At 43.1% G+C, this 21,694-nt stretch overlaps 1 protein-coding gene across 1 annotated transcript in view; it reads left to right on the top strand.

Moving 5' to 3' along the window:
* Positions 1-5,123: 5,123 nt before the first annotated feature.
* Positions 5,124-21,694, top strand: part of LOC134460567 (nectin-3-like protein) — a 101,020-nt gene continuing 84,449 nt past the window's right edge. The window contains exons 1-8 of the mRNA XM_063212945.1: positions 5,124-5,153; positions 8,492-8,577; positions 9,004-9,348; positions 12,934-13,233; positions 15,183-15,294; positions 15,951-16,102; positions 17,036-17,123; positions 17,233-17,266. Coding sequence (XP_063069015.1) covers positions 8,532-8,577; positions 9,004-9,348; positions 12,934-13,233; positions 15,183-15,294; positions 15,951-16,102; positions 17,036-17,123; positions 17,233-17,266 — 1,077 coding nt within the window. The 5' untranslated portion in view covers positions 5,124-5,153; positions 8,492-8,531. The remainder of the gene's footprint in view (positions 5,154-8,491; positions 8,578-9,003; positions 9,349-12,933; positions 13,234-15,182; positions 15,295-15,950; positions 16,103-17,035; positions 17,124-17,232; positions 17,267-21,694) is intronic.

Raw genomic sequence — 21,694 nt, 5'->3', positions numbered from 1 at the left:
GAAATCTACAAAAGGTAATGAAGTGGTCACCACATACGCCTTCCTCGATCCGGGGAGCTCCGCTTCATTCTGCACAGAACGCCTCATGAATAGGCTGAACGTCACTGGAAAGAAAACTGGCGTCCTCCTCAGGACAATGGGTCATGAGAAGGTTGTCAGCAGCCACATCGTTCCGAATCTGGAGATAGCTGGACTGGACACTGACTGCTTCTGTGCACTGTCAGAGCTCTATACACAGAAATGCATGCCAGTCCATCGAGGAAACATTCCCAAGCAGGAAGACCTGGAGAAATGGACGCATCTAAAGGATGTGAAGCTGACGGAGATTGACTCTGAAGTGGACCTGCTCATTGGAACGAATGTTCCCAGGGCCTTGGAACCTTGGGAGGTCATTCGAGGTACCCACAGTGCTCCTTATGCGGTGAAAACAATCTTGGGGTGGACCGTGAACGGCCCATTGCAGGGGGACTGCACCAATGACTTCACTTGTGTCGAACGAGCAGCCACTGTCAGCAGAATCTCCATCGTCGCACTGGACGCTCAGTGGGAGCAGCAGGCAAAGCGCGACGTCCCAGAATGCGCTCAAGATGAGCAGCAAGACTCATCCCGAGATGACACTCAGTTCATGGGATCTGTGAAGGAGTCGTTCAAGTTGCTCTATGGGCATTACCACATTGGCTTGCCCTTGAGAAAGGCTGACCCACAGATGCCCAACAACAGAAATGTGGCAATGCAGCGTGCCCCGAGTCTCAAAAGGAGATTCACCAAGGACAGTCTGTTCCACACTTGCTACACAGATCTCAAGAGTGACACAATTGCGAAGAGAATGGATAAGCTGTGGAGAAAGGACTTAAGAATGCCTCTGCAAGAGTCAGTGCTCTGGTGTGACGCTACATTTGCACTGAAGTGCATCAACAACAAGACCTCACGATTCACAACATTCGAAGCAAATCGTGTAGCAGAGATTCTCTCCACAACCGAACCCTCTCACTGGAGATATGCGAACACCTCTAGCAATCCTGCAGACCTGGCCTCCAGGGGAACTAGAGTGAACACGTTCCTAAAGTCCGAAGCATGGTTACTGGGACTAAGCTTTCTAATGGAACCCGAAGCTGAGCGGTCAGCAAACAAACTCGGTGGAAAGCCCTCAGCAGAGCACCCTGAGGTGAAGATGGTCATGTCTTTGAAAGCTCTGCAGGCCGAAGAACAGTCTGACTCACTCATTTGCTTCATTGGACACTTCTCACCTTGGACCTGGCTGAGGAGAGCTGTCGGCTGGCTGCTGCAGTTCAGGAAATGGATGCTGTTCTGTGGACAGAGGAGGAAAGAGCTGTTGGAAGAGCTCGCTCAGTCTGGAGCAGGAGTACAGCTGGAAAGGAGGCTGCAGGAGAAGAGTGTGAAGGTGCAGGTGGTGAACGCCCCTGACAGCCTGGATTGCCCGCTGAAGGACCGAAACACCATGGAGATGCAGGCCATAGCCGCGCTGGCCCACTTGCGCTCAGTTGTCCTGCACATCACGGATCCATCCAGGCAGTGTGATCACAGTCTTAGCCAGCAGATGGAGCTGTTCCACGGCAACCGCCTCTTCTCCAACAAACCTCTTCTGGTGGTGGCCAACAAGTGCGACATGCGCAAGATCAGCGAGCTGTCTGAGAATCAGAATCTGTATACAGAGATCAGCCCCCTGACTGAGGAGTACGTCATGCAGATCAAGACCAAGACCTACGATCATCTGCTGATGTTCCACATGGACAACAAGGGCAAGAAGTGCCGTGACATACAGAACCACATTCATTCCAGAAGGCGCCAGCTCGAGACTCAAGACCATGGAGGTGGACCAAGTAGCGCCCAAGCTCAAGAGTTGTGGAAGCGGATCCAGACAGGAGCGGATTCGTCCGGAGAGTTCATGAGAACGAAGAAATGATTCTTGGAAAGGCCCATCACTAAATTATGTCTTCTTCAGGAAGCAGAGGACTAATATTAGCTGTATGGAGATCAAATAACAAAGATCAAATTACCAGAGAGAAAAATGCACTAAAAGAGCATACTTACAAGTTCTAGATCCAAAATAGTAATTTAACTTAAAATGGTTATTAGTTTCGTCTCCTACATATTTGGTTAATGGTAATTACTGCTTGAAGCATAATTAGGGGCCGGAATGTAGGAGCCATAATTACTTTCTTTATATTTTTTGTTTTTATTTTGGTATATCTTTATTGGGATTGGTTTACTTTAATTTGTGTTTTTTGTTTATTGGTTACTGTGGACATGGGTGTGGCGCTGGGCGTGTGTGGTGCGCAATTGGAAGCCCTTTAATTAGTGCCCACCTGGCACCTGCGCTTCGATTCAGTTTGGCGTGGGGTGAGCATGGGGGAAGGCCATCCTTTTGCGTACCGCACTACTCTCGCACATCGCATGGACTAACAACAAACTCTGTTTACTGGAACTATTGCTCTGCCTTGCTCGAAAGACTATTGGGGTCTTAAATGACTATTGGGGTCATGGATATGGTGAGCAAATAAACTCGAAGAAACGGAGTTAACCGTGTGGACATTACATCTTTGAGTGCGCGTAAACAAGTTTGAATCCCTCTGCTTAGCCCACCGCGGCGCTGAACAAATTGGTTTTGGATTTAGCCGCAATAGCCATGACATGACATAACGTGAAGTAGTACGTACTGAAACGCCTGTCAAGAGACCTAATACTTAGTCTTACTTAGTCATAAACAAACATCTGAAATACCGTAGGCTAGATGTTAGCTATCTCCAAGCCAAGGGAAAATTTACCTCAAGAAATGTTGCCTCAGCTTAGCACAGGTAAATACAACAAAGAGCAACAGCTATTAAGTGAGCAGTATAATTAGGCACAAGTAGGCTATAACAATCGTTTTACTTACCTTAATGCAAAATACACAGCACAATATCCTAGTTCAGTAGATAGTACATCAAGTCCAGGTTTATTACTAGACTACTAAGGTCCCGCCGAAAAGATTCCCAGGATGAAGTCGGTCTCACGTAAATGAGCATGCGTGTCAACCGTCTCCGTAGGGCAGGGCCGCTGTCATCTTTGCTTGGCCCTAGGTTTCAAAAAAAGCCCCCCCACCTGAACAAAATGTTTTCTGGTAATATTCCAACTTGCCGGGAAAGAACCATAAAGTAACTGTAGCTCCGCCCTCCTGCACAACCGATTTCGTTATTTGGGTGGCATTCCAGTGAAAAGCCAGAATATCTCTGGCATCATTCCTACTTTGCCATTGATTTGCCGAAATCAACCGAAATCGTACATTCACCAGAGAAATGCCAGAAAGACCCAGAAAGATGCCGGAGGACTTTGCTATCTCACCAAAATATGGAGAAACCTCATTTGGGCGATGAACCTCGACTATCAATGTAATGGTGACTCGCAGTGTAATTTTAAGCCGAGATTTGCCTGTTGTTCGCTATTCCAACGCAATTGCTGAAGCATGTTTCATTCCCTCGAGTCACAACTTCTAAACGCTGCCAGGCAGATATCTATACTGTTGACTGTCCTGATTGTAGCGTAGGCTATTAGTAACAACCCCTATTTAGCACTATGTCCTCATCATTTGTCCTCTGCTTTTTTCTGATACGTTTGCAAAGAAATGGCATGGTTTCCACAGTAGGTTGATACGCATTGTATTCCATCCATATTTTGACTCCACTTTCCGTTATCTCGCTATCTCAAGCTTTTGTGATTCTGACTGACTCACCTTGCATGAAGTGGTCAACAGAGAGCCCCATAACACTGGCGAAAGTAACATTGTGCGTCGCAAGGCACCACCTCACAAGATCTTAGCCACCGCTACCTATGTTAAGCATATTTCACGGATATCCACAACCTAATAGTGGACGTTTTTAATGGTCTTTCATTGCAACACTTTTTTTAACCAACGCTTACAAAATTATGTCAGTTATGATGACAATCAATGTTATCATAGTCCGCACATAGCACTGTAGCCTACACCACCTTATTGTGTGTAGTGTGTGCTCCATACCTTCTCATCACAACAATATGCGCCGATTTGGGTTCTGCCTCGGCTGCATGATAAATCCAGAAACTGCTTTCGCAAAAATCATAACTGAACACAACTCTGGCGGCAGGCAGTTGCATGAAGATGCAAACCAATCAGAAGAGGTGTAGCAGACTCGTCACAAGACCTTTCTTGAAGCTCATACACAGGGTTGCCAGACGGGGCAGTAGCAGCAGAATATTGCGCAGGGGCAAAGCGACTGCGCAATTACATTCATTTCCAATTCACAAATAATATTTTAAAAGGCTCCTGAGCTAGTGGGGCCGAGCCAAGTCACGGTGGGGCCGTGGCCCCACTAAAAATAGCCTAAACTCGCCCCTGTTGTTGACACATTCAGCTTTCATTTTGCCGCGATAGTCAACTACTGCAGTACCACCCCTGACCACCAGCTAGTGCTCATTCTCATAGCTTCCGTGTTCTCTGTCGACATTCTGGCATGGCGGATGGGACACACACAAGGGCCTTATCGTGCACTTTTGAGTAAAAGCATAAAAATCGGTACACATATCCTTCTTAATATGCTGATTAATGTTAGCATTGGAGGCGTCGCGAAAAATGCATCGTTTTCAAGATGGCCGCCAAATCCAATATGGCCAACCCATATTAATGAATCTACCTGATATTATTATTATTATGTGAACCGATTTTCATGCTTTTACTACCAAGTCTCAGGTAGATTCATTAATATGGGTCGGTCTTATTGATTTGGTGGCCATCTTGAAAATGATGAATTTTGCGCAACGCCTCCAACGCTAAATTTAATCAGCATATCAAGAAGGATATGCCTTTACTACCAAGGTAGATAGGTAGATTCATAAATATGAATTGGTCATTTTAGATTTGGCGGCCATCTTGAAAACGATGAATTTTTCATGACGCCTCCAATGCTAATGTTAATCAGCATATCAAGAAGGATATGTGTACCGATTTTCATGCTTTTACTCAAAAGTGCACAATCAAATCACCCATCCGCCGTACTATTCTTGAGGAACAAGAGAGCGGTTGTAGCCAATCGGAGAGGACAAACGCGGTTGGGCGCAATATCGTCCTATGTTTCGCAAACTCGCTTCCGGGCAGTGGATCTACGCTGCCATCAGCGACGGTAAATAAAGATTTTACTTTCTATTTCGCTAAGCTAGTGCTGTCTCATTTTCAAATTCTGGCACTTACGACACTTCTGACAAGTCTGTCTGAACGCGCGCTGGTGCCACGACCGTGGAACAATGCGCCAGAGCCAACCCTGCCACCAGTGCACGCGGTTGTATGTAGGTTGTATGTAAGTCCACCGAGGGCCGTAGGCTATTATGAACACAAACCAGCATTGTTTACTGCGGCACTTAATGCCTATTGAAGGCAGCCACCTTTAAAACAGACCCCACATTCTCTAGGCCCCCTGAATATATTGTATTGCAAATGTATTTTCTAAGTTTCCTTTACAAAATATGTTCATGTGAAGCTGCATAAAAGTAGCCTATATCGGGAGCCGGATAAAACGGCCGCAAACGGCCCTCGAGACATCCCAAACCCTGGTTTAACAATAACATCCGCGTGAACTGGTGGCAGCTTAGGCTCTGGCGCATTGTATTTCATTTCACCGAATGTAGACCTATGTAATCGCCTAATTCCGCCCGTCCCCCAATTCCGCCCACCTGATTATAAGTGATGTTTAGGCCTAATTATCCACTGTTTAAGTCAGGAATGGATATCAACATGATAGGCCTACGGTGTTTGTATGCTTACAATTTGAAACGGTGAAAACGGCCATAAACAGCATTGTAATGAAGGGTGTCCGTAACGGCAGCATGAAAGAGATGGAACTTTAATTTCACGACGACATTCTGTCTAAAAACTCGCCCTGGCCGCTTCCCTGTTTCGCTTTAGGAGCAAAATTATTCAACCGTTTCCACAGTAACGACCAAACTAATCACAGTTCCTGCATCGGTAAGACTACGTCGCATAGTCTCTACTAGGCTATTTCGTATGAAACAGTAAACAGTAGGCTAAGTAAGCTGTTCCAGTTTTCCGAAAGCAAAGTTTCGCGCTGCCATATGAACCAGATACAAGATACAAGATATTTTATTTGTCATGTGTATATATATGAAACATATATATATACAATGAAAAGCTTCCCTGCTCTGGGAGTCCCAAAAAAAGGTTAAAAAGAATGTTAAAAAAGAAAAAAATATGTATTTAAAAAGTTGAAAAAATGGCAGCTTGGAGAAAGGGGAGATGTGATGAGTGGATTTCTTCCTATGTTGGTGATTTTGTATTCAACAGTCTGATACATTGAGGGAAGAAGCTGTCCCTGAGTCGGCTGGTGTGAGCACGTAAGCACCTGTATCTCCGGGCAGATGGTAGAAGGGTGAAGTGTGTGTAGCTGGGGTGGTATGGATCAGCTATGATTCGTTTGGCCCTCCTCAGACACCGCTGGTTGTAAAGATCCTGGATGTTGGGTAGATCTGATTGGATTGTCCTTTGAGCAGATTTGATGACTCGTTGGAGGTCTCTCCTATCTTGGGCAGTGGTGTTACCATACCAGGCTGTGAAATTACCAGTTAAAATGCTTTCTATTGTACAGCGATAGAAGTTGGCCAGATGCAAGATAGGCTACAGAAGAGTCTGCTGTCTAGCCTACTGCTGCGCATAGGCATATTTAGCATAGGTCTCCAATTGACTGTTATTCTACGTCCCATCATCATAATTTATGAACACAACAAGGAAAATAATGTTCTGACGTGTGGGAAGTTGAACACTATTCTGTTCGCCCAAACAAACACATCGTTTTATTATGCCATGTCGTCGCTGACCTCATAAAAATGTCAAATCTGGAAGTTGGTGTGCAACAATTGTGCTCAGTCCAATATTTAGGGGATAGGTATATTTACATTTTGTCGAATAATGTGCCTAAATGGTGCAACAAAACTTATTTAAAATTATTAAACTTTGCCCATCACTACTTTCTTGTTAGGCAACTTCATATAACCAAAGCCATCGATTACATTTTATTCTTAATGACATTCTTGAATGATCAGCTTTGTAGACAACATCCTATTTTAGACTGCAACAATAAGCTAAGTTGTCCTTAGCCTACTACTTAATGTATCAAAACCAAATTTGGGTATTTATTAGTAGGCCCAAAGAAAAATGCACACCAGAGAATATACATTGAGTCTCAGGTTTGCTTGAACTATTCCAGCAAGCAGAGGCAAAATATTTTTTGTTATATGTAGTGAAAAGGAAATAAGTATGGCACTCATTATTTGTTAGATCAGGATCCAATAAGTTGCCCCCTTGTCTATGAAAAGCTGAAATATTAGTTGACAAAGCAGCACATTTCATGATCAAATGTTTAATACTGGCCTTGTTGAGAATCTGACGTGTGTGCACACACACACACACACACACACACACACACACACACACACACACACACACACACACACACACACACACACACACACACACACACACACACACACACACAGTTTCACATGCACTGTACACTGCATCACCTAGTAATGCAGTATTATAATACAATATATGTAATGCATCATAATACCAAAGAGCTCTATGAGCCCCATGCATGCAAAAGTGGATGTCTGGTCTTATCGAACCATGCACTGCTAGATGTTATTATGCGTATCATTTGAAAGAGGGGAGTATAAGCTTTTGAATGACGTGTACCTGTATGACACTTGTCTGTACAATGAAACATGCTTTGTGAATTCATAACAACAGGTCTCATGAAGTTCATTCTGATGGGTAGAGTTCATGTAGCTACTTTGACTACTATGAATTTGTAACCAAGGTGGCAAAGCAACAAACCAAGTGATAAACCAACCATTGGAAAGGCAGAAACTGGCAGAAAGCTTTCCAATGGTTCCATGCATTCTCTAATATAGTGGTTCCCAACCTTTTTCTTCCGTGACCCATGTTTTTTACTATTGTAAGCTTTGGTGACCTCTGTTTCCTGCGAAAACTAATTTTAGTTATTTTATTCCTCAATTCGTCTTTGATCAAATATAGAATAAATGTTTAGTGTAGCACTTACATTTTGTTGCTTCTATGCATATATTAGTTAAATGCTCTGTCATTTATTCAACATGGGCTATATTTAAAATTAAACCCCTTAAAATCAAGAGGGCTCCACGACTCTCTGTGGACCTTTGGCGACCCATAAGTTGGGTCCCGACCCATAGGTTGGGAACTACTGCGCTAATAACCCAATGAAAATGGATTAAAGAATGTGTGTGTTATACATGTGCGAAAAGGATAGGTTAGGTTTCTCTCTTCTGTCCAGTTTCACCAATTTGATGGGTTACCAAACCTTTTACTCAACTTACCTTTGTACCGTTACTGTTATTCAATCAGGGTGACCTCAGACTTTTGGACGGTAGTGTATTTTTTGACAATTTTGTGATGTTTAATTCTCCTTTTCAGACAAACTCTGTCAATCTCATGGCCATGGTCTTTGAGGAAGATGATCCTCCTCTCGGTGTTTCTCTGTCTTGTGGTACAAGCTAAAGGTAGCTACAAAACGGATATTATTCCAAAGAGTACCATGCACAACACCAACACTTAACCTATCCTGCAAAAATATGACTTTTATAAATGGCAACACATTCATGCTAAATAGCAGAACCCGGCCCACCTAACCAATGTTCATCCTATTTGCCAAATGTTAGCCAGATAACCTACAGTATGCTAGACTCTATTGATCCACTTAAAAAATGTTTAATGGAAATTTGATGGCTAGACTGTAAATGCCATGCCTCTTTGCTGCTTTCTTGGCTAGGGCCCACTTGGAAAAGAGGCATCTGCCTCAATGTGACTACCCTAGCAAAATAAAGGAGAAATGATATTTGAAATAGATATTTGGCTGTGTTTTATTTTGTTGTTCTGAGAAGATTTTATAAAACATATTTGTCCTTTGTTGCCTTTTACTTTCACAGCTTTGGAAGTTATTGTTGATGACCCTCTCACTGTCACCGTTCAAGGCACAATCACTTTAACCTGCCAGTTACGTGACTTCCAGGATAAAATCATCCAGGTCGATTGGATTAAAAAGAGAAGAGGAAATGAAGACAAGATCTACACCATCCTAAGGAATGGTACCACTGTGCCGGAAGCGGTTAATGGATTGAAAGGGCGCCTTGACTACATGGGGAATGCCATCGATGGAGAGGGGTCGATTAGGTTAAAGAATGCCACACTCACAGACGAGGCGGTGTACAAATGCCGGTTCATTTTGTTTAGAGGCAATCCCATCCACAAGGAGTTTCAGCTTCATGTGCAAGGTAAAGCAATGGTGCTCTTTCCTTTACCAGTGCCATATGTTATAGGTCAACAGGGTGCGATTTGTAGGGGGGGTTAGGGCGGATTATCCCCTCTTCTGGTTTTGATATTGCCACTTTTTCTACATGATTTTAATCACAGCTTAATGCAACTCCATTGATATTGCTTAAAATCTGAAACATATCACCCCTTCTGGTTTTCGTACAAATCGCACCCTGTAGGTCAACACCATACTATGCCATGCTCAGCCTTTTGAGGTGGCCCAACCCTGGGATCCGCTGTCTTGTGCCGTTATCATGATGGTGTATTTTGCATATATGTTACCGCCGCCATCTACAGGATAATGTGTGTATCGTCTCGTCACCAATTGATGGTAGCAGAGAGTGTTTATGGGTAGTACGAGAGAGGAATCTCGCTACTTTTTCCGGGTGGTACTGTCCACTAAGTGGCGCCATCCAGACAGTGCATAGGAGCGCCAAGGAGTGCAGAGGCTGTTAGAATGAATGGGGTCCCATGGAGCTCAACCACGATGCTGCCATTGCTTTGGGAGAGAATTGGTATCGTCGTTTCATTTTATTTTTCCCAAAGGCAGGATTAATTATCCTTTCAAACAGCACTTAGTTTGAATGTTTAAACTATCTGGATCTTTGTAAAATACGTCTTTATTGTCAATATGACGTCACGAGTGGCTTCACACACAGAGTTTGGATTGGTCGGCCGGCTGCATTGCTGTGATCACGACGGCCGTAAAGCAATTTTGTTAGCAAGATGCTAGCGGAGCCTGACTCATAAATGCCAAAGCTGTAGGAAATCAGAAGGACATAACTCCCAGGTTATTGTACATTTCATTGAAATCCACATTGGTTTCTCAGAACTTACAATAATATTGTCAAGTTTCAGCCGACAGCGAGCACAATTGTCAGTTATTAGCGCCAGCCTTATGAGCTCTGCTGTCTCGACAGCGCTCCCTAGGTGAACTGCAGGCACGGGTTGGAGGGCGAGATTCAACACTGTATGTAAACCCACTGTGATGGTAGTGTGACGGAGATCATCTTGCACCTGTTCGTCCCCCTCGGGCATCGAACATGGGACCCCCCCCTTAACCTCACTCCCATCCCGGGTCAATCGGCTCCAATGTGACGGAGGTCATCTTGCACCTGCTTGTCCCCCTCGGGACGCGAGCATGCGACCTTGTCAATTACAACGGTCCGGCAATGGGAGACACAGTACGATACCGCTGGACCAAGAGACCAGTCTCACAGTCCAACGGCATCGACACTGTATGAGGCTTTGGGAGGGAGGTTCCACGCCAACTAGGGTTGCCACCTGTCCCGGATTTTCCTGATTGTCCCGGATTTTTATGGCCTGTCCCGGAAAGAAAAAATAAAAATCCGGGACACTGAATGTCCCGGAATTTGTACATGATGGACAAAATGGTTTTCAATCATCAGTACCGTCAGTAGTAAATTGCAGCGTGCGCACCGATCTCATTGGCTCAAGTTCTAGAGTCTCTAGACAAATGATGCAGCAAGCGCGACTGGTGGGGCTGGCGCGCGGTTCATTCGGATTTCGGAGTGTTGATGATGAGGTGGAGAGAGACCGAGAGAATGTTGAACTATGCGAGACATGCAACGAACGGATCCAGTGAATAAAAGCATGGACGTTTTAACATGAAATGGGTAGAAAGACGATAGTTCTAGGAGGCGATGACCGTGACAGGCCAATAAAGGGGGAAAACGTAAAGGGTCGACATGATGCAGGAGTGAAATATGCGATGTGAGTAAAAACATGCCCAATTGATTTCCTGCTAGCTGCTCCCTGTGCCCAGCGAAAATGCTTCTGAAGTTGTAGCCCATGAACTAATATGAGGAGATCCTACTTTTAATAGCCTATTAAGGTGTCTGTCAGCTTACATCAATGCATTTCAAAAATCGATCACAGATAAAACGGCTTTGATGACGATGCCACGTTTTTATATAGCCTATTTTTAATCATCTATGTCAAATCCTATGTCAAGTCAGAGAGCTACCATCATCAAACCAAGAAATTCCGTGCTTTTTGGTCACAAAATCATCACAGGACGAATTAAATGAAATCCAAATGGTCTTATCTAGTACTGCTGAATGTGCCCAGTTACAGCACTACCAGTTACATATCCTATGAAACCTATTCGTTTAGCCAGGAGCAGCAAGCAGCAGATGTAAGCACGAGCAAAGCACACACACCCCACTCTAAGGAACCTGATTGACGGCATACCCTACATCATTATATTCAGGTATTCTTAAAGACAGTGAACAATTTGATTATTTATTTTTGTATTCCATATAAACAGAATGTATGTATTCCCCCTTTACCAGTGCCCACTAGACCTACTGCCCCCTCCTGTCCACAGCCAAAAAGTATTGGAAATAGTCAAAATAATAAGCCTGTTATATTTTGTTAGGAAATTAACTTAATATATGGCTGGCAAAAATGTAATTTTCAGCACACAAGGGCGATTGGGTAGATGTGCGAAGGGCCGTGCGCCGCTAAGAAAAAAGGTCGATTTGATGGTCAAAATGTCCAGGATTTTTGTCAGAGTGAGGTGGCAACCCTAACGCCAACTCTGCTAGTTAGCCTCCGTTACAGTAGCATTATGCTGGCTAAAAATGGCGTTGATCTGACTTGAGGCATTCGTTCCTACACAAAGTAGTGGTCAAGGCGGCATCTAGTGCTTATATCAATGAAGTTTACTTCCCATACAGAATGTGACCTTTGGAGGTCCATTAAAGCATAGTTTACTTAGAACAGTTTGAAAATGCACATTTTCTTGTCATATTATTCTGCACAACTGTATGTTAGGCTTGCATGTATAAAATGGAAGTAGAAGTACTCTTACAGTAATTAATTACAACACTAGTAGTGTAATATTACATTGTTTCAACTTTGTAATACAATACTACTAGTGTTGTTTACATCTGTAAGAGCACTCTCGTTTGTTATACTGCATATGTTACAGGTTACAAATGGTACTTCCCATATGTGGCTTTTGTACGTCCATTAACATTGTTTAAGTAAAACAGTTTGATAATTTGCTATTAATTGTACTAGGGATGCAAATTATCGATTAATTAATTAAATATTAATTAAACATTGAGATAAAATACCACATTTGAATGTATTCTATTTCAATTCTTTAATCCAAAGGTGATTTAAATATTCCCACTATTCACACCCCTCTTCACACACACTCTTCACATGCCGATTTCACCTGGGTCTCTTGTCAGTTGAATTGGCGATTAATTGCGATTAATATTTTTTTATCGATTAACGCATTAATCGATTAATCGTTTGCATCCCTAAATTGTACTACTCTGCACTATTGTACTACCTAAGCTTTGTACTCCCTGTTGTTATGTTGGCATTGCTGTGGTTTTGCTGTCCATCTTACTAGTTTAAGAAATGAATTCAACGTGAAGTCAGTTCATCTCAGAATTTCAAGAGCATTTTTGTACTATTTATATTTTTCTACTTTTGGTGCATCACAGATTGTAGTAACATTGTTTCTGATTGGGAAATGATGACGACTATTTCATTTTGTCCCCCAGCGCCACCTGAGGTCGCCCTCGTCAATGTCACCCCTGAGGTCGGCTTATGTGAGGTGACACTCGCCACCTGCGTTGCTGCGATGGCCCGCCCCCCTGCCGAGGTCATCTGGGATGTGGGTTCACTTCAGGGCATCGTCAGCGTGAACAGGTCTGCAGAGAACTCTGATGGAACAACGAATGTCACCGTTGACCTCGTAGGTGTGCCTTCTAGAAACCTCCGCCGATCTGTCGTCCAATGCATGGTCAGACACCCCACTCTAAAATCCGAGAAGGTCGTTGGATATTCATTAAATTTTACCTGTGAGTAACCACGTTTTTTGTTTGTTCATGTTTTGTTTTTCTTCTTTGAAGGGGAACATGCTTTCTCTAAATGGCTTCCCTTAAAAACCACATGTAGCCTATAACAGTGGTGTTTAATACAACGCACAATACAATACAACACGTACTGTATTTGTATAGCACAGTATCATACAACTATGAAGTTGACTCAAAGCGCTTTCAAATACATACACATGCTAGCTTACACATTCCCACATTCATACACTAGCTCTGGAGGCTGCCGCACGGCGGCAATTGTCAAGGGTTCACGTGAGCAAGATCACACACACACACACACACACACACACACACACACACGCTCACACACAATAATAACAATCCTTTAAAAAAGGTTCATCACATAGAAATACATTAATGTATACATTAAAATGCCATCATTATTATTTTAGCATTGATAAACATTTACAATTGGTTGACAAGAATGTTGTCTTGGATGCTGTTTCTGTGTCTTGGTTAATCAAACCCTTTACTCTTCAGTTATTTGCAAAACTTTTGTGGCTTTTGTTAAGGTGACTAAGCAGTCCCTCCAGGAATTCGCGATGTTGCGATTTGCAACTTTTTCGCAACTTCAATGAATTCCCGTGAATTCAACTTTAACTTTAACCAATCACCGCGATTTCCCGCAACTTTGAACCCCCGCTCTCGACTCTCGAGAACCAAGCTGTCTAAATATTTTAGCTTAATGGTGATGGACATTGATTGTTGAACATTAGGCTATTTAAGCAGTTGAAATAAAAAAGCACACACTGCTGACAACAACCGAACCACAGGACTTAATCTATTATTTTATATCATGGCATTCTCCAAAGACTATGCCTATTTAATCCGTTTTGCTTTCCCTGTCCTTTATGGATGCGCTTACGTTCAGCCACCGAAGGCTGTTATGTCCCGCTCCTATGCTTGCGAGACGGTCACTTTCCCAAGGTGAAGTGTTCCAGCCTTGCGAGTAACGCGCATTTTCCCCATCGCGGGCTTAACGTTATGATGCATATCTGGCGAGGTAAACGTTACGAATATGCCCTGCTTTTAAGTTTGCCCCAACCCAGGATGTTTCCATAGGCTATGGCCTGATATGCAGGGCTGATATGCACCTCAACTCAACGCGCTTAAAATGCACGTGAAGCTTGCGCTTCTCAGTCTAGAAAGAGTAAACTATCGGTAACATTCTTTGCATTGACCACCATCGGATGAGTTTTAGAATCAATACAAAAAAAACGTTTATACATGGTTTTGTCTTCCAGCATGCAATCGAAAATAGGTGAGTGGCGACTTCATCCCCAAACCTTAGTTAGGCTATCAGCAGAGAACTGTTGGTCTTGCATTCATCAAAGGAGCTCTAGGCTACTGAGCGGTTGCCTACTTCAGATGCTGGTGAATGGTGAAATTGGGGGTTGGGTTGGGGTGGACTGTAAATATCAACGGCCCGCGCACCACTACTACCTAGGCTACCAAGCCTACCTCAAAAATACCAAAATGACCACTGAAAATAATATAAAAACACCAGAGGACTGGAATGTGGCAGTGTCCTTTACTTTCAAGCGTGGGGAAACATATTAAAAATCGCAACAAAAATCGCCCCTCTCCATGCCGCAACAAAATCGCAACAACACAGTAAGAAGCTCCGCAACTTTTATCGCGATTTTCTGGAAATCCTCGTGCACCATCTGGCAATTCAGATCGCACATTTTTGAGAAAATGCCCGCGATTTCCTGGTGGGACTGACTAAGGACGAACTTGGATACCTTCTTAAACCTTGCAACTCTTTCATAGAGTTGCTTTAAGTATACAACATCTGTAGGAAGTTCAATCAGTTGTAGTATCACCAGTCGTGGTATGTACGGGCATTTGCTGAGGAGATTGCACACGTTTTTGCACAAGTCATCATGAAATAATTGTGTGTATCTTTTCAGATCCCCCTGAATCGGTTAAAATAAATGTTGTTCCAAGTGATGATCCTCAGTCTCCAGAGTTTGTGTGTGAAGCCAATGCCAACCCAATGGCCATAAGATACACCTGGAGCAGGTAGGCTATGGGAAGCACCAGTGTGTCAACAGATGTGTAAACTAAGCCACTACTACCTATCATAAGAAAGCCTGCATCTAAGGCTTGTTTACCATATGTTGATTGCCACATGATAGAGTTGAAGTCAAGAACAATTATGATCCTTAGTTATATTAGTTTCTCTGTTATATTATTTAGGGGAGTGGAAATAGGAAATGTATTTCTGATTCAAAGTCTACTGTGAGTGTCAAGCGTTGGATATGCAGTATCACAGATGTACAGAGTTCACTATGAATGACATGTTTTTGTACTAGGTTTACAGTATTCTATTTTGGGGCTACCCTTATCTTTCAACTTTTTTACTGCTCGCATTTCCATGAACTGTGCGACATGAGAGTGATTGGTCAAATTCATACGTATTCATCAGTACAGTGATCACCACAGTAATTAAGGGTTCTCTGTTTGCGTCTTTCAAGACATGGAAAGGATGAAAAACAAAATTACCAGGTTATTCTATTGTGGGGATGCCTTTCATCTTTCAACTTGTGTACTGCTTGCGGATTTCCAGGAAATGAGTGGCATGACAGTGAAGGGTCAAATAAGCTCATTAACTGAAGTTCAAATAAACTAAGATAAGTGATCACCACAGTAATTAAGGGTTCTCTCTTTCTTTAAAGAAATGGAGCGCCTCTACTCAACGATAGGGTGCAACACAACAAACTGCCGCTTTCAGTGTTTGACGCCGAGTTCAATGGGCTCTATGCTTGTCAGGTTGATAACCAGTATGGCCAAGGAGAAGCCTACCTTCATGTTTACACAGCAAATACCAGTGAGTCACCATTTTAATCTTAACTAGAAGCACTCAGAGAGTGCAGACCTCCGCCAAGGAAGCTGCTAGATAGAACTTTGGGTACACTTTACTTGACGCCGGCGTCATACGTATGACATAACAGTGTCATAACAGTGTCTTGAACAAGTCATAAACATAATGCCAATGTCATCAAGGTGTTATGGCCATGAAAAATTGTTACGCCTGTCTTTGTCATAACCGAATTTCACTTAAAGAAAGTCATACAATGTTAATGACATTGACATAATGTTTATGACACATTCATGACGGCATTATGACAATGGTATGACACTGTTATGTCATGCGTATGATGCCGGCGTCAAGTTAAGTGTTACCGAACTTTGACTATGTTACACCACACAACTACACAAAATTTCAGCCAAATCCGTTGGCAAGTTTTTAAGTTAACCTGCTGACAGACAGACAGACAAATGGACAAACGGACAAACCAACGTGACTGAAAACATTACCTCCTTGGTGGAGGTAATTAGTTGGTGGCTTAAGTAGCAATGAGTATGGTATTTACATTTTAGGATTAAGACTGAATTCATTTGCCATGTATTTATTAATTCCTTAATACTCCTTATATTGTCAGTAGTGCTTACGCCAAGGAGGTTATGTTTTCGGTTGCTTTAGTTTGTTTGTCAGCAGCATAACTCAAAAAATTATGAACGGATTTTGATTAAATTTTGTGGAGTTGTTGGAAATGACAAAAGGGACAAGTGATTAAATTGTGTTGGTAATCCGGATCACAATCCGGATTCAGGATTTTTTAAAGGATTCTTCACCATTGAAAAATCACAAAAAATAGGGTCAAATGTTCTTTCAAACAGCTTCCTTGGTGGAGGTCTTTTTTTTTCTTTTAATGGAACTGTTTGAGGAGACGCTGACAGGTCCTTCTCTCTTTTCCAGGACATAGATGTGTTGTTGCAGCATGTTTTACATTTTTTATTGGATTGGCTTTAGGTGTGGCCATTCCTGTTGGGTTCTTGTATTTCAGGTAATGCAAACGTATGCAACACAATGCTAAAACTCCAAGACTTAATATTGATGCTATACAGTCAGCATATTTTCTGTGCATTCATTCATTTTTTTCTGTGTTGTTTTAGGTACAGAGAGATTGTTCGACAATTTTTTCAAAGGGTATGTACAATATTTCAACGGTAGAGCCTAGAGAAGTAGAGTCAGGACCATTTTCTGGTTGTTTACGAGGGATTTAGCACCAGATTCTTTACGAACATGCATGAGGGCCCTGGCTACTCCAGACCAACTGAAGCACTTAGGCACATGGGTTAGGTGTTATGTCTGGGAGGAATTCTGACTTCCAGACATTCAGTCATAATCCCGCAGAAGGTAGCTTCGCACCAGAAGGTTCTCCTCCAAGCGCGCAAAGGAATGTCTGAACCTTTGCTTCCGCTCATACTGAGTGGGATTATCATTTCAGCAACACATCATCAATTGGGTAAAACTAACCTGTCAACGTCCAATATAGTACAAGAATCATACTGATTTTATATTCTCTGACAATATACAGTACAATTAGTGGGTCTTGAGAATATACATACAATTAATAATAATGCACAGATGGTAAAAAACAATTGATATGCTGTAGATGTCAGACATCTGCAAAGCATTGAATATTATGTCTGCACCTAGCCTACTGCTGCATGCTTTGCCTCTATAATTGGTTTAAATCCAACCCACACACAGCTAATTCACCAGGGCACATGGTAGTTTACAGTACACACTGCTGATCACAAGTTTTGGGTGTGTGTGCGTTTCTAATTGTCGTTGAACACAAAATGCTTTTCAGCAGGATTTCTATAATGTTTTCTTTTCTGTTTCCATAGCCACCTGAAGGACCCCCTGATCACCCAACACACGTAAGAGATGAAGATAGATTTTTGAGTCTTGAAACAATGCTGCCAAAATTGTTTCAATTGTTCTTAAATTTGTGACAAGATGAGAGGCACTTTATCCACCCTTTATGGGTCCAGTGTTTCCCACAGACAGTCGCATTATGAAATGTGAAAAACTTGGTCGGTCTCTCTCTCTCTCTCTCTCTCTCTCTCTCTCTCTCTCTCTCTCTCTCTCTCTCTGCACTCTCTCTCTGCACTCTTTCAAAAAGAGGAGGAATCCATTTGTGGTGCTCAGTTTACATTCTGTGGCACCACAGAATGGTCAATGTATGGAAATGGTCATGAGGAGTGTACCCGCCTCTGTAGAAACTTGGCAATTATGCTTCCAACCATTAGGACGATTTTAGCTGGGCCCTGGACATAGTGTCCACCTCCCACCAACCCCCAACAATACATACAGTATAATGTAATGAGGACCCAAATCTGGGCCCCTCCTAAGAGGAACGCGTTCCATGCACTGCTGGTGCATTTTAAGCCTGAAGCATCATGGATGGACAAAGTTATGGTCATGTACATAGACTCAGTCGATGGATCGGAAAATTAAATAAATTGAAAAATATGTATTTTTCAATTGATGATTTAATTTTTGATCCATGGACTGAGTCAGCTAAGTTATTAACTTATACATATTTTTCAATTGATCAATGGACCATAAGTGTATTTGCAGTCGCATGTAAGTAAACGTGATAAGGAACAGCAGTCTTTTTTCCACTTCTTAGATGCCATTGGCAACCACACCTGGTGGTTCTGGGACAGCTTCAAATGAGGAAGAGGAGGATGGGGATGAGGGCGAAGTGTGAAATGGGCAGTCCATACATCGTCTGTTGCTATTTGCATGTGCAGATGTCTACTCGAACATACTACATCCACTGCTTAAGTAGGTGTGGTTGCTGCTGGCCAGGGCCGCTGACAGATTTTGCTGGGCCCAGGGCAAAACCATCTGAAAAGGTCCCCACCCCAATACCTACAATGTAAGGCTCTCAGCATGCTTGCTGAAGGATACGCGTGCGCGTGCACGTGCACGTGCACGTGCACTATTTGTTTATGAACGCGTAAACATGCGTATTTAATGTCAAATTCGCGCTCGTTGGACACGGCAGCCATATGCATGCATCAGGTGCGATATCTTCAAACTCGCGGGGGTCGATAGTGAGAAAGACTGCACAGTTCCACGCTTCTGATAAAAATGACAATGGCAGCAACTTTTAAAAGTGTCTTATTGAGTTTGTCCGAAATTACAAACATTTGCGATCATACTTCCTTATTGCACTTTGAAAAAGGAGTGTGCAAACATAAACGCAGTAGCAGTATCGTCTCCTTGCCTGGGGAGTCCTTATTTTTGTTTCATTGTTTACCTTGCCGTCTGTTACAAACGGTAACATAGAAGGACTCGAAACAACGGAAAAGGGTACTCGAGGGTAATTTAATGTCGTCTAGGGGTACAATATTCAATATCAAAAACAAAAGAGGAGCCGCGCTCCTATATCAAAGCACAAAATGGTCAAAGCCGTAAAGGCACCGAATGAAAAAGGCTAAGTTTGTTGCAAAAGTCAAAAAGAAAAAGGAAAGTACAGGCCCAAAAGGCAGCGTCAAAAACAGGCAGATGCCAATGACAAATGCAGGTCAGAAACGGGCAGGCGAGTGGGAAGTGGCAAGCCGGAAGTGAGCGAGAGAGATGGATGGTCATCGCCTCTACTTACCGCAGAGATACACCAGCGGCGACGCGATTCAAGCGACAGAGTGTAGCAGCAAGCGATACGAGAGATTGAGGAGACTAGAGTATGTCCGTACAGGCAGAAGGCAAAGCATTCAAGCATTCCCATTTGCTGTGGTCACTGACCTCTATACAGTCATTGGCTGTCGCGGCTTGTCGCCGAACCGCGTCATAGAAAGTTGAAAAGATTTCAACTTCAAATTGTCGCGCTCGTCGCGCAAATCGCTCTAGTCTCCAGAATCGCTTTTGTCTCTCGACTCAATACAAAGTCAATTACTTCCGTCGCGCGACTCGCTCAGATCGCCGCTGGTGTATTTCTGCGGTTATGCAGCACCGCCTCCAGGCACAGGTGAACTCAATAATCATCCTCAGCATCTCAGGATCCTGGTAAGAGCACGTGCAACAATCAAAAGTTAGGGGGCAGCCAAACAAAATTAGGGAGAGCGAATTAACCGCACCTGGTGGTAACACCGTCTGTGTTCCCAATATCCGCATCGCAATGCTGCGTGGTGTCTGCCCCCTGGGTGACACAGCCAGTATTTTTCGTCTTGGTCTACTGATTTTAAAGCAAGCATGTGCATTCGGTTGGTCGCGGTGGCGCGCGTAATTTACAGCTTGCAGCAACTGTGCCGAGGGCTTAATGGCACCCCAATTCTGGGCCCCTCCATTCTCTGGGCCCGGGACAACTGACCCCTTTGAATGCCCCCCCGTCGGTAGGCCTGCAGCTGGCAGTAGTCTTCGGCTTTAATTCCAGTCCATTTGCATGTGTGCCCCATGAGCAGCTCCCCTTCGTATAGATTGTCCTCCCCCAGCTCATCAAACCCAGCAATTGAATCTTATTCAGCGCCACAGAATGGTCAATGTATGGAAATGGTCATGAGGAGTGTACCCGCAGAAATTGAATCTTATTCCCAACTCATTCTGAGTTCAATCTGTATGCAACATGAAACAGTTTGGGTAGAGCAAGAGTTTCTCAGTGCATGGTGATGTAGGGGTGGGTGATATGGCAAAAGTGTTATCACGATTTTTACAAAAAATCTCGATTGAATTTTTTTTATCACAATCTTCCACGGTAAAAATAAAAACAAAAAACAACTTTCATATACTTGCAATTTGTAATTTGCAGTTAATAAAATGTTAACACACTGATGGTACTTGCATAAAGTGCACAATTGAAATACAATAATGTTAAGAATAAATGTGAAGACAACAACACAAGAAAGTGAACATCACTCTGATACTGATAGTAAAACATCCTCATTGCAAGACGATCTATACAATTTCCTCGCTTTGGCAGATTCGAGACGATCTTGTACTCAATATCACGATTCACGATTTAATATCGTCATATCGCCCACCCCTACGATGATGAATGCAAGCAGAATGTTATGCACATGCTATTTTTAAGCATAGTGTGAATAGAGCCTGTGTGCAGATTTCTGGCTGTCTCAGATTTAATCTCTGCCCGTCATCCGCTTGTCATGCACACAATTTCAATTGAATTACCCCATGTCCTCCCTTGGCTCCTCCCATTTCACTAGTGGTGATGCCTTATGCGTGAGGCCCTGACGTGCGCAGGCATGATACGCATGCGCGGGCACGATTTGCATGAACGCGTTAACATGCATATTTCATGTCAATTTAGCGCATGTTAGATACTGCATCCATGCACATGCGTTAGGTGCGATATCTTAAAACTCGCTGGGGGCGATTGTAAGAAAGACTGCACAGTTCCAGCTTGTCTGAAATTACTGCTTTTACAGCAAGCATGTGCAGTCGGTTGCTCGCGGTGACGGACGCAATTTACAGCTTGCAGCAAGCATACCGAGGACCCAAGGCTTCTACAACCATACTTAACTCAGGGACGGGCAACTGGAGGCTTAATTCATCCATAATTGTACTATTGGCCAAGAGAAAACACCCCTATTCCTTCCAAAC

This window comes from Engraulis encrasicolus, chromosome 13 (assembly GCF_034702125.1).
Source record: "Engraulis encrasicolus isolate BLACKSEA-1 chromosome 13, IST_EnEncr_1.0, whole genome shotgun sequence".
NCBI classification, from domain to species: Eukaryota; Metazoa; Chordata; class Actinopteri; order Clupeiformes; family Engraulidae; genus Engraulis; species Engraulis encrasicolus.
This window is presented reverse-complemented; position numbering and strand designations above follow the sequence as displayed.